Below are 13,671 nucleotides of genomic sequence, written 5' to 3'. Positions count from 1 at the left end.
TTGCTTTTTCCTACTCCTGATGAAATGTGAGGTAATATTGTATTGTCCGTATTGTATTGTGTTGTAAATATTCATATTCGAAATAAACTAAGAAAAGAAAGAAAAAGGACATCGACGATAAAGTTCGCAACTTTTGGTCGCTAATAAAAAAGCCTTGCCTGTACCGGAAGTAGCAGACGATGTGCGCGTGACGTCACGGGTTGTAGGGCTCCTCACATCTGAACATTGTTTACAATCATAGCCAGCAGCAGCTAGAGCTTATCGAACCGAGAAAACGATGATTTCCCCATTAATTTGAGCGAGGATGAAAGATTTGTGGATGATGAAATTCAGAGTGAAGGACTAGAAAAAAAAAGGCGATTGCAGTGAGAGCGATTCAGATGTTATTAGACACATTTACTAGGATAATTCTGGAAAATCCCTTATCTGCCTACTGTGTTGCTAGTGTTTTAGTGAGATTATACAGTACCTGAAAGTCAGAGGGGTGTGGCCACGGGTGTGGTGACGGCCAGTGTGTTCGTGGGAGGAGTTAATAGTCGCTGCAGCAGCTGCAGGACGACGCTGGCTCCGCTCATAACTACGGTAAGAGCCAACTTATTAGCACAATTTTCTCACCGAAACCTGCCGGTTGACATGTGGTCGAGATCCATGTTCGCTTGACCACTCTGATCCATAGTAAAGCTTCACCTCCGGGAATGTAAACAAGAAAACACCGGCTATGTTTGTGTGGCTAAAGGCTAAAAGCTTCCCACCTCCATCTTTCTACTTTGACTTCTCCATTATTAATTGAACAAATTGCAAAAGATTCAGCAACACAGATGTCCAGAATACTGTGTAATTATGCGATTAAAGCAGACTACTTAGAGCTGGGATGAGGCTGGAAAATAATGTCCACTACAACCCGAGACGTCAAACGCACGCGTCATCATACGAGTCATCATACCGCGACGTTTTCAACACGACACTTGGCGGGAAATTTAAAATTGCAATTTAGTAAACTAAAGCGGCCGTATTGGCATGTGTTGCAATGTTAATATTTCATCATTGATATATAAACTATCAGACTGAGTGGTGGGTAGTAGTGGCTTTCAGTAGGCCTTTAACTGTTACTTTAGGTATGAAAATACCTCCAACTAGATTAGGATACTATATTTCCACATTCATTTTGCAAAACAATTGTGACTACTAATTGTAAGTGTCACACATGTGTCCACCATCTTCCTTCTTCTCCCTATTCTACTCCTTGGTATGCTCTATTTGGCTGCTTCCATTATGCACTTTGTAACATCTACATTCATTTGCACAATAACTTGATTTGTATCCACTTCCTTTAATATCATGTCTGTTATTTCCATAAATTGTTCCCAGTCACCATTATTTTCCACATTGTCCATATTCCTGCTCCCCTCCACACCGTCCACATCTCATCTTGGCATGACACACACTACTATGTGCCCAGAGTGTTGGCACTTGAAACAAGGTACTGGGGGTGGCACGTAAGTTCTAACCTAAAAGCTTAAAAACCCTACCATGAGGACTTCCTGGACAAACTGCACAAGCACAGATTCGCTCTCCATCTTTTCTCCATTTCTAAATGCCATTAATCTCTTCATCATTGTGACAGTTCCCCCTTTCATTTCTCTTTTCAAATCTTCTAAATGTTCTGCTCTTGGGATTCCTGTCACGACTCCTCTGGCCCCCTTTCATTCTCCCACTTCCATTCTTTCCTTTATTACCTTATTGCACAGCTTTTGCAATCGCACTGCTTTGTTCTTTTACTCTCCATTTTTACATTTAGTCCAAAGACTTCCGTCCTTTAGCCCTTTGGCCATCTCCACCTCTCCAATGTCCTTCTTTCATCTCTTAACCAGTGTCATCAAACTAATATCCTTCATGTCTTGATCTGACTTCAATTTTTATATAATCTTGCAATTATCTACCATCATCTTTTTCATCCTTTCTACTCTTTTAGTGCGCTACTTTCCTTCATGACCTCCTCTCCCCTTCTTTCCTCTCCCCCCTCTAGTCCTATCCATGTCCATACCTTCCTCATACATCCCCTCCTTATCCTCTTCCATCTCTTTTTTACCAGCTACCAGAAATCCATAGCTGGATAATGGAGAGGTTTTGTGAAATAATAATTTAAAAAAAAAATCACCTAAAAGCAAAAATAAAAATGAAATACATCTCCTCTGTTCTGTACATCATTGTCCAAGTGACATTATATTGTCATCTTCCTCTTTATGCCATTTCCTCAAGGTGACAGAAAAACATGATACAACCTGCCTATCATGTGATTCTACCATGTTGGCAAAATACAAACACACAATATATTGACATATATAACACATAAAACATGGAATTAGAAGTGAACAGTACCCATCCCTACCAGCAAGTGTTGTTGTACTGGAAACTAATTTACAAACACAACTTCATCACACACAATACTCCACTATGGAATTGTTCTTATATTAAAATGAGAAACAAATCCATCTTTGTACAGCAATGGTTTGAAAAAGGCATTTGGTCGCTGATGCACTTATTGACTGATAGAAGTATTTTATTATTTGAAGATTTCATTAGGTGCAACCTGCAATTAAAAATATTACAAAATTAAAAAGGCTTTCATTCAAAATATTTTAATTACAGTATATCATTCTTTTTAATTATTTACTATTTCTTCTTTACTGTATGTTCTCTGGAACAAAACAAAACTCATAACTTGAAAGTTTCCATTCTTCCTAAGGCAAAGGAGTTAATTTATAAAAAAAAAAAACATAATTAACCACTTAAAATATTTTTTAGGATGTTGTTTTGCAATTGACGACAACACTTGTTTGTTTTTGTGATAGGGAAACAAAATAAACAGTTTATTTTAAGAATGTATGCAAAGTAAATCTCTGTGGGATGATGTACAATATTGGCTTTTGTCTGACACTCCAAACTTTGACTGATATTGATGTTGTTTTGGGGATGTTAAAAAAACAAAAAAAAACATAAAAATATTTAAAACACAATACTGGATTTATTTGATGTATCCACAAATGTAAGTAAAAACAAAGCCATCCTTCCACAAACAATTCAGACATTTTCTCTCACTTTTATATTGCATAAAGGTCTGGGGACATACATATAAAACAATCACAACACAATCATAATACACAATCGTAATAAGGATAATGAATAAAATAGATTATAGAGACCCAAGAGATGATTGAAAAAGTCACACATTTTACAATTGTATAAAAGACAACTGTTTAAATGATGTATAAAGTAAATAATAATATGCTTCCTGAAGTGGTCCAGAAGATGTTTCAGATGTGAACCAGTACATATGTATATCATATAAAGGTGATAATCTATGGGATTATTAACAATTACAAATACAAATATGTAATACTTCAATATTTCATATGAATAAGTCTAAAATTGTATGCTGAATATATATGCATATACATACACACATATATACGTACACACATATACATATATTTATATATATACACCCATTAAATGATTATTGCATGTAAAATATGTCCCGTACTGTTTATTCCCACCTTTTTACTCAAATTGTTCTGTCCATGTTTTAATAAAAGTACACAATGTTGCATATTTATGCATGTATTTGACTGAAAAAAGCACTGTCATAAAATATCTCAGCAATAAATGTAAAGATCATATTAAACAGATTGTTAGACAAACAACAATGTCACACATGTTATATGTGCTGATGTTGTTAGAAAGTCAAAATGAAAGTCTGGACAGTTTATTTCAAATCCTGCAGTTTCATTTGCTGCTGCTGTTCTCACCAGCACACTTGTGTTTCTTACACTGCTACTTAGAAGACAATCTTTCACCACACACACTGCAACTCAACACTTTCTCTCCTGGGTGTCTTCTCATGTGTGCTACAAGCTTTGATCGTTGACAAAAGCTTCTGTTGCAGATTGAACATGAATGTGATTTTTCTCCAGTGTGTGTTCTCATGTGCACTTTCAAATATAGACTTTGTGTAAAACCTTTACCACAGATTGAACAAGAAACAGGTTTTTCACCAGTGTGTACTTTCACATCTTGACGTTTTGTAAAACCTTTACCACAGGTTGAACAGAAAAAACGTTTTTCACCAGTGTGTCTTCTCATGTGTAGGTTCAAATATTGACTTTGTGTAAAACCTTTACCACAGATTGAACAGGAAAATGTTTTTTCACCAGTGTGTGTTCTCTTGTGTACTTTCACATCCTGACTTTGTGTAAAACCTTTACCACATATTGAACAGGAAAAAGTTTTTTCACCAGTGTGTGTGCTCATGTGTACTTTCAAATATTGACTTTGTGTAAAACCTTTACCGCAGATTGAACAGACATAAGGTTTTTCAGCTGTGTGTATGCTGATGTGTACTTTTAAATATGGACTTTGTGTAAAACCTTTACCACGGATTGAACAGACATAAGGTTTTTCACCAGTGTGTGTTCTCATGTGTACTTTCACATCTGTACTTTGTGTAAAACCTTTACCACAGGTTGAACAGGAAAAAGGTTTTTCTCCAGTGTGTGTTCGCATGTGTCTTTTCAAATGTTGACTTTCTGTAAAACCTTTACCGCAGATTGAACAGGAAAAAGGTTTTTCTCCAGTGTGTGTTCTCACGTGTACTTTCAGATAACTATGGTATTTAAAGGTTTTGTGACAGAGAGAAGATGTGAAGTGAGTGTTGTCAGTGTGACATGTCTTATCATCTTTAGAGTCTTCATCATCAGTGTCAGGAGAGTGTGACGTTGTGTCCTCACTATCTGATAGTGGAGCTAAGAGCTTGTCTGCTTGTGATCCTCCACAGTGGTCTCCATCAGCTTCTGTTGTCATGTGTTGTGTTGAGCTGCTGCTTGGAGGCTCCCCCCCTCCCCTCTCCTCACTTTCACCTTTCACCTCATCATCTTCACTCTTCACAGGGACACCAGTCACTGGGAACTCCTCCAACCATTTAGGCTGACTGATGCCCTCTTCCTCCTCTTCCTCTTTAATGTGCGGCGCCTCTTGGTCCTCCTCTTCCTCTTTAAAGTAGGGGGTCTGTGGGTCCATCTCTTCCTTTTTAATGTGAGGGGTCAGCAGGTTCTCTTGCTCCTTAAAGTGAGGGGTCAGTGGGTCCTCCTCTTCATTTTTGATGTGTGAGATCAGTGGGTCCTCCGCTTGCCCTTTAATGTGAAGGGTCAGTTTAACATTATGGGTCTGTGGCGTCTCGTCTTCCTCTTTAATGTGGGGGGGGGGGGGGGGATTGTGGCTCCTCTCCTCCCTCTTTGATATGTTGGGAATGTGGTACCTCTTCTTCCTCATGTATGTTGGAGGACTGTGGTTCATCCTCCTGCTCACGAGGACGATGTGCTTCATTGAGGTCTGCGGGACAGGAGAAAACAAACATTCTTTAAAAAGACTAACTTTGCTCAGTCACATGAGACATTTTCCTGCACCAACATATGATCTCACAATCTCATCAGTTTCCCCTCACAGCAGTCAGGGTACTTCCAGCTGACACATGAAGAAGACCTTCAGAGGAAAGCCTTCCCAGGCCAACATCCAATCCACCTTATTCATATAAAAACATCCTAAAAGTCATTCCTGCAATCCTTAATGGTAGACGCCATACATGAAAGTGTGCTGTTCTCCCTCTGAATAAGTCATACACACACAGGAAATAATGTACCACATGGCAGCCTCCACGCAGTAGTACTAGTGATGAGCTCCCCCTGCTGGTGGACAATAATTAAAGTCATTTTCACATTCATCTTTAGAGACATGTCTGTTATAAAAGAAGCATGAGCACAGTCAACATGTTGGCCAAGAAAGATGACATCTGTTTTGCTTTCATTTCAAAAGTGTCACCACAGTTAAACTGGGAAGAAGTAATCAGATTACTGACTACACCTTCAAAAGATAACTTGTTTACCTTATTAATATTAGTGCTTCACGGTGGAAGAGGGGTTAGTGCGTCTGCCTCACAATACAAAGGTCCTGCAGTCCTGGGTTCAAATCCAGGCTCGGGATCTTTCTGTGTGGAGTTTGCATGTTCTCCCCGTGAATGCGTGGGTTCCCTCCGGGTACTCCGGCTTCCTCCCACTTCCAAAGACATGCACCTGGGGATAGGTCGATTGGCAACACTAAATTGGCCCTAGTGTGTGAATGTGAGTGTGAATGTTGTCTGTCTATTTGTGTTGGCTCTGTGATGAGGTGGCGACTTGTCCAGGGTGTACCCCGCCTTCCGCCCGATTGTAGCTGAGATAGGCGCCAGCGCCCCCCCGCGACCCCAAAAGGGAATATGCGGTAGAAAATGGATGGATGGATGGATGGGCCGCAGTTATAACAATCCAAGATGGCGCCAGTGTGTGCTGTGGCCTGCCGTCTCTCGCTGTCAGTTCTGTTTGTTTTTGTGCTGTTCACGTTTTTTGTTGTCCCTGTCAACTCACTGTTGGTGTATGATCGCCAAACGCTGTTGGATCTGTGTCCCTCTCACACGGACATGATCATCTTGGACGTTGGTTTTTCGACGTCCAAGTCAGCGTTCTCACCTGGCCGGATTCCTCCTTTCCTTGTTCGCCCACTGGCTCCTCCCCCCCGGCGAAAGCGCCACCGGCGCCGCAGCAAACGTGGCGGCCAGCTGGTGAGAGTTAGGGCACTCCTGGCCCGCCTTTCCGTGGCTTCCCGAAGGAAGTATGGTCCGGTACCTGGTCTCTTCCTGCACCCGCGTTCGCTGGATCCCTCCGGGTCCTGGATTGTGCCTGTTGTCGGTCTGCAGAGGGAAGCTCGCCCGCCTCGCTCCTGCTGTCCCCGCCCCCGGAGACGCGGCGTGAATTCCCGCCACCTGCGGGCTCTGTGTCGGGCCCCACCTGGATTAGCAGCGGCTTTGGACGAGCCGGCCCCCGTTAAGTTCAGTCTTGTTAACGCAAGATCATTGACCAACAAAAAATGTATCCTGAAGGATTTATTGGTCTCCCGCGGACTGGACCTCCTCTGTTTGACAGAAACATGGCTGAGAGTTGGTGAGTCCGCCGCTCTTAATGAACTTCTGCCTCCGGAGTGTTCCTATTTTAATTCTCCGCGGTCGTCCGGCTGAAAAGGAGGAGGATTAGCAGTGGTTTTTAAAAATGACTTTAAATGCCGTCAGATCCGCCTGCAATCCTCCTTTTCAAGCTTGGAACTATGCATGTTTGAACTGGGTCTTTCTGGTGTCGTCCTGTGTGTCGTCGTATATCCACCACCCAAGTACCACAAAGACTTTATAAATGACTTTTCTCAATTTCTGGCCGAAATCCTGCCCAAATACGATCGTGTCTTAATTGTTGGTGATTTTAATATTCACACCTGCTGCCCAGACAAACCTTTATCCAGGAGCTTCCTGAATGTCATTGACTCTTTTAACTTTGTACAGTCTGTGTGTGGTTCTACACATGAACGCAGGCATACACTAGACCTCATACTGTCTTATGGTTTTATTGTTGACAATGTTGTTATTGGTGATGCGGTGTTCAGTGATCACAGTCCTGTTATGTTTCATTTAACTTTTGAACCTGATGTAAAGCCGCTTGCCGTGCGTCATGCGCGTGTTATTAGGTCTGACACCGCAGCCACCTTTTCTCCTTTGTCCATGCAGAGTATATCACACCCTGCAGACACTCAACAATTGATGTACTCTTTTCTTTCGACATGTTCTAAGATTCTGGATAGTATAGCGCCCCTCAGAGCTATACGTCCCAAACTAAAACAGGAACCTTGGCTCAATGAAAGCACAAGCACAGCTCGGCTTGAGTGGCGAAGGGCGGAGCACAAGTGGAAAGGGGATCACTTGGAAGTCTCCTATCAAATTTTAAAAGAAAACTGTTGAAATTATCAAAGTGTGGTTAAAGCTGAGAAAACAAAATATTTGTCAGACTTCATTTTAAATAGCATCAGTAAGCCACGTGTTCTTTTTAATACTATTAGTAATGTTCTTAAACCAAATCCAGCCACTTCACTGGAGATGACAAGTGGAACTTGTGAAAAATTTCTCTCCTTTTTTAATGATAAGGTTGCTTCTATTCGGGCAAATCTTTCTCGTTTTCCATTAAGTTTTAATGTGGCCACTCAGTGCTCGACTGTGTTCTGTCACTTTGAGCCTGTGTCCATGCCTGAACTTACAGGAATAGTCGGCAAGCTAAAACCCTCGTCATGTCCCACAGACCCAGTCCCCCCTCGCTTTTTTAAAGAAATCTGGGACACTATAGATTTGTCTGTTAGGAACACCATCAACAGCAGCTTGATTTCTGGCTGTGTCCCCTCCTTTTGTAAAAGAGCTGTTGTTGAGCCTTTGATTAAAAAAACAGGTCTTGATCCGACAAGTTTGTCAAATTATCGGCCCATTTCTAAATTACCTTTTGTGTCAAATATTTTGGAGAAATGTGTTCTGGCACAACTGCAGCCTTTTTTAGATGAAAATAGCACTTTCTATCCATTTCAGTCTGGATACAAAGCTTTGCACAGTACTGAATCTGCACTTTTAAAGGTTTTTAATGACTTGCTTTTAATGTCTGATTCTGGCAACTCTGCCATTTTAGTGCTTTTAGATCTTACAGCTGCCTTTGACACAGTCGACCACACAATTCTTTTAGAGCGCCTGAGAGACTGTGTGGGTGTCAGGGGGACTGCGTTACAGTGGTTCAGATCTTACCTGTCTGAGAGGTCCTTCTCTGTCAGGCTGGGGGACGCCACCTCCTCTTCTGCCCCGCTTTACTGTGGTGTCCCCCAAGGATCTATTTTAGGCCCCATCCTGTTCGCTCTTTATTTCCTTCCTCTTGGAGATATCTTTAAGAAACATGGAGTGTTTTATCACTTTTATGCAGATGACTGCCAAATTTATATGCCAATTTCAAAAGGCCACGGCCCCCTGACACCCCTTCTTAACTGTCTATGCCACGTCAAGGCTTGGTTAGCCCAGAATTTTTTAATAATGAATGAGGGAAAAACGGAAATTTTAGTTTTTGGTCCGGCCCTCACTGACTTGGGACCATTGCAAAATGATGTGCGTCCCAAAGTCACCAGCCTTGGCGTCACTATAGACAGCCATTTTAAACTAGACAAACAAGTCAAAGGCATTTTAAAATCGTGTTTTTATCACCTTCGTCTTTTAGTAAAGGTTAAACCGTTTTTATTTTTTAACCTTTTTGAAGAAGTCGTGCATGCTTTTATTTGAAGTGGCCTGGACTACTGCAATGCACTTTATGCTGGCATTAGCCAAAAAGCTCTCTCCCGGTTGCAGTTAGTCCAGAACGCGGCAGCAGGACTTTTAACAGGGGCCAGGAAACGCCAGCATATAACCCCAATTCTTCAGAGTTTGCACTGGCTCCCTGTTCATTTTAGAATTGATTTTAAAACATTGCTGTTTGTTTTTAAATCTTTACATGGACTGGCACCTCAATATATCTCGGACCTCATCCAAATTTACATTCCTGCGCGCGCTCTGAGGTCCGAGAGCCAGTTCCAGGTCGTGGTGCCCAAGACCAGACTTAAGACCAGGGGAGACAGGGCCTTCTCTGTGGTCGGCCCTAAGCTCTGGAACACTCTGCCCCTCCATGTTCAAACTGCTTCCACAGTGGAGTGTTTTAAGTCTCGTCTTAACACCCACTTTTATTCTTTGGCTTTTAACACTATGTGAGTTGTGTGGTCCTCTGTCCTCTGTTGTCCTCTGTGTTTTTTATACACTTTGATTTTTATTTTACTGTTTTAATTGATTTTACCCTTTAAAATAGTTTTTAATCATATTTGTTTTTATATTGTTTTTATTGGTTTTGTTTTTATTCATTTTTTGTTTTGTTCAGTCATTAGTGGAGCATAATATTGTTTTTAACATGGCTGTGCAGCACTTTGGAAACGTTATTGTTGTTTAAATGTGCTATATAAATAAAGTGGATTGGATTGGATTGAATATATGAATATTAAAAACGTGTTTAGTGTATAAATATTAAATACACGTTTAGCGTATGAATTAAATATACATTTATATATATATATCCATCCATTTTCTACCGCTTATTCCCTTTCGGGGTCACGGGGGGCGCTGGCGCCTATCTCAGCTACAATCGGGCGGAAGGCGGGGTACACCCTGGACAAGTCGCCACCTCATCGCAGGGCCAACACAGACAGACAGACAACATTCACACACTAGGGCCAATTTAGTGTTGCCAATCAACCTATCCCCAGGTGCATGTCTTTGGAGGTGGGAGGAAGCCGGAGTACCCGGAGGGAACCCACGCATTCACGGGGAGAACATGCAAACTCCACACAGAAAGATCCCGAGCCTGGATTTGAACCCAGGACTGCAGGACCTTCGTATTGTGAGGCAGACGCACTAACCCCTCTGCCACCGTGAAGCCCCTATATATATATATATATATATATATATATATATATATATATATATATATATATATATATATATATATATATATATATATATATATATATATATATATATATATATATATATATATATATATAAATAGAGAGAGGGAGAGCGAGAGGGGCAAAGAGAGTGAAAAAAAAAGAGAGAGAGATAGAAATAGAGAGAGAGAGAGAGAGAGAGAGAGAACCAGACTTATGAAGAGGGAACGTGCGCCCTCCTGTGGACTTCTGCTGCAACTGCACACACAATGAACTTCATTACTTCCAAGTGTGCCTTATTTAGTGTCCCAGACTTCCAATTCCTCCTTTACATGTTTAGTGTATAAGTATTAACCCTTGTGTGGTGTCCATATTGTTGTTACTCAGCCAGTGTTTTTGGGTCTGATGGACCCATTGCATTTTGTGACTTTTAATGCCTCACAAGCAAACAATTTATGTTAAAATACTGAAAAGATGTTTACCTTATTCCAATTACAAGGAGTATAAACAATATATATGGTTAATTTTTGCCCTTTACCTTTGTTATGGCACATTTATAATGTATTATTTTAAACATAATAAAGAAAATCAATTAAAATCAAGATATGAGTGGAAACAAATTTGCAAGTGAAGCAAGCTTTTTAGAAACTACTGACTTTTATTTTGTTGAACTTGAAATGTAAGCCATTGAGGTGCACAACACAAGCTGAACAACATGAACACAGAGTAAACATAGCAGTGAAGACAACACATTGAACACATGGCCTGTAGCCACTAGCCTATACAACACTTGAGGGGCAGAGCTTTACTGTGTGTGTGTGTTGCAGATATACGTGTTGTTTTCCTGTCCATCTTGGGTCCGCACACTTCTTCTTGTTGCTGGTGTTCACAACCCAGAATAATGAAAAGATCAGGAATTTTACTAAGACTTCTGTCTCTCTTTAAGAAGACATGAGTGGCAGACATGTATCAACAGCATCACACACTTACTTCAGGCTCTGCAGACAGGCCACCAGCATTCTCCTCCTGAATCCTCCTCACCATGGCTGCAGAGGCTGGAGTTCTGGGGATAGGATTTCTTTTCTCCATTTGTGGTCTCACCAATGCCATTCCCAGATCCTCAAGGAAGGGCCGTCTTTTCTGGAGCTTCACTCGTTTCCACTCTGGGTTCAGTGCCATCCAAATGACAAAGGAGTTGTACGCTGAGATGTCCAACATGTCAAATATCACCAGTGGTCAGCGTAAAGTCCTCCGTTATCAGCTGTAGGCCGTCACCAGCTTGTCCATGTTGTCTACCACTACTTTTGTGGCGTTATAATCCATGATGATCTCTGGTTTGTGATGTTCCTGGTCACAGATTCTTCCTTCCCCGTGCAGTGTACACATGAGCACCACATTCTTGCCTTTCTTCGGCACAAAGGATACCCGGGATGTGTCAGCCGTGTATACAAACTTGGAAGACTTGACACGCCTGTTCTTTGAAGTCAGCAGTTGAGGTGGGAGCTCTGACCTGTTTTTCCTTATTGTTCCCACCATGGTCAGCTTCCTCTTCAGGAGCTCCTGTCCCAGTTTGTGCAAAGTAGAAAAAATAGTTGCATGTGTTGTTGTGTCCACGGAGTCCCTGAGACATGTCGAGGACTACTCTCATTCCTTGTTTTTTCTCAGGGGCTCCTCCCTCAAGTTCCAAGCATATGAGGAAGTGACATCACAGGCAGCCCAGATCTTTGTACCATAATTGGCAGGTTTGGATGGTATTTACTGCCGAAAGCAGCAGCGGCCCCTTAAAGGCATCAGCTGTTCGTCAATGGAGATATTTGGACCAGGGTTGTGCAGCAAGGGGAGAGCGAACGGCGTTTGCAGGTAGTGTTGCAACCTTGCGTTTGACCCTCTGATGTTCTGTGTACATACACTCTGTCCTCCTCCTGTCTAGGCCTGCTGTGTGTGTGTGTGTGTGTGTGTGTGTGTGTGTGTGTGTGTGAACAGAAAATCAATTTCCACACTTCTATTAGCCCCGGGTCCAGGGGACCCCGAACATCCTATATGTAACAGAAATGTGTAGGGGGGTGTATGGTGTGTGTTCATTAAATATGTATTCTGATATATGTTCTTCACAGAAAATGAGCCAAAGCCAGTGAGTCTCAGTTTGGAAAATTAATTAATTGTATTATTTTTCTTTTAATAAACATCGAAAACGGGTCCCACAGAGCCGAACACCACACAAGGATTAAGACAACTGCTGAAATGATGTATAAAGTAAATAATAATATGCTTCCAGAAGTGGTCCAGAAGATGTTTCAGATGTGAACCAGTAAATATGAACTAAGAGGGATTTATGAGTACTCAAAAGCAAATGTATTAACAAATGTAAAACAAATATATACACCATATAATGTTAATCTATAACATCAATAATAATTAAAAATGATTTCTGAATATCTCTATACACGTATAAAAGTATTTTGTCCTGTTTATTCTCACCTTTACAGTCAAAGTGTTGTTTATTTTTTAATAAAGTACACAATGTTGTATATTAATAGGTTGATTGGCAACACTAAATGGTCCCTAGTGTGTGAATGTGAGTGTGAATGTTGTCTGTCTGTCTGTGTTGAACCTGCGATGAGGTGCCGACTTGTCCAGGGTGTACCCCGCCTTCCGCCCGATTGTAGCTGAGATAGGCGCCAGCGCCCCCCGCGACCCCGAAAGGGAATAAGCGGTAGAAAAAGGAAGGATGGATGTATGGATGTTGTATATTAAAACATGTACTTGACTTAAAAATGCAAAATATCTAATCTATAAATGTTAGGATCTATGTGCTGATGTTGTTAGAAAGTCAAAGTCTGGACAGTTTATTTCAAATCCTGCAGTTTCATTTGCTGCTGCTGTTCTCACCAGCACACTTGTGTTTCTTACACTGCTACTTAGAAGACAATCCATCCATCCATTTCCTACCGCTTATCCCCCTTTGGGGTCGCGGGGGGAGCTGGCGCCTATCTCAGCTACAATCGGGCAGAAGGCAGTGTACACCCTGGACAAGTTGCCACCTCATCACAGGGCCAACACAGATAGACAGACAACATTCACACTCACATTCACACACTAGGGACCATTTAGTGTTGCCAATCAACCTATCCCCAGGTGCATGTCTTTGGAGGTGGGAGGGGCCTATCCCCAGGTGCATGTCTTTGGAGGTGGGAGGGGCCTATCCCCAGGTGCATGTCTTTGGAGGTGGGAGGGGCTTATCCCCAGATGCATGTCTTTGGAGGTGGGAGG

At 41.6% G+C, this 13,671-nt stretch overlaps 2 protein-coding genes across 2 annotated transcripts in view; both read right to left on the bottom strand.

Moving 5' to 3' along the window:
* The window catches only part of LOC133546178 (gastrula zinc finger protein XlCGF57.1-like), a 206,690-nt gene that overhangs the window by 173,008 nt on the left and 20,011 nt on the right, over positions 1 to 13,671 (bottom strand). The window lies entirely within an intron of this gene.
* Positions 2,791 to 8,799, bottom strand: LOC133546191 (oocyte zinc finger protein XlCOF22-like). The gene is made up of 2 exons (XM_061892084.1): positions 8,693 to 8,799; positions 2,791 to 5,388 (listed from the first exon to the last, which is right to left on the bottom strand). The coding sequence occupies exon 2, from the start codon at positions 5,380 to 5,382 to the stop codon at positions 3,835 to 3,837; it is 1,548 nt and encodes a 515-aa protein (XP_061748068.1). The 5' UTR covers positions 5,383 to 5,388; positions 8,693 to 8,799; the 3' UTR covers positions 2,791 to 3,834.

Source organism: Nerophis ophidion, linkage group LG29, assembly GCF_033978795.1.
Source record: "Nerophis ophidion isolate RoL-2023_Sa linkage group LG29, RoL_Noph_v1.0, whole genome shotgun sequence".
Taxonomy (NCBI): Eukaryota; Metazoa; Chordata; class Actinopteri; order Syngnathiformes; family Syngnathidae; genus Nerophis; species Nerophis ophidion.
Note: the sequence above shows the minus strand (reverse complement) of the source record. Positions and strands in the feature narration are given on the sequence as shown.

What these genes read in the sequence shown, in the direction of transcription:
- LOC133546191 (XM_061892084.1), bottom strand. Translation starts at nt 5,382, where the DNA reads ATGAAGCACATCGTCCTCGTGAGCAGGAGGATGAACCACAGTCCTCCA.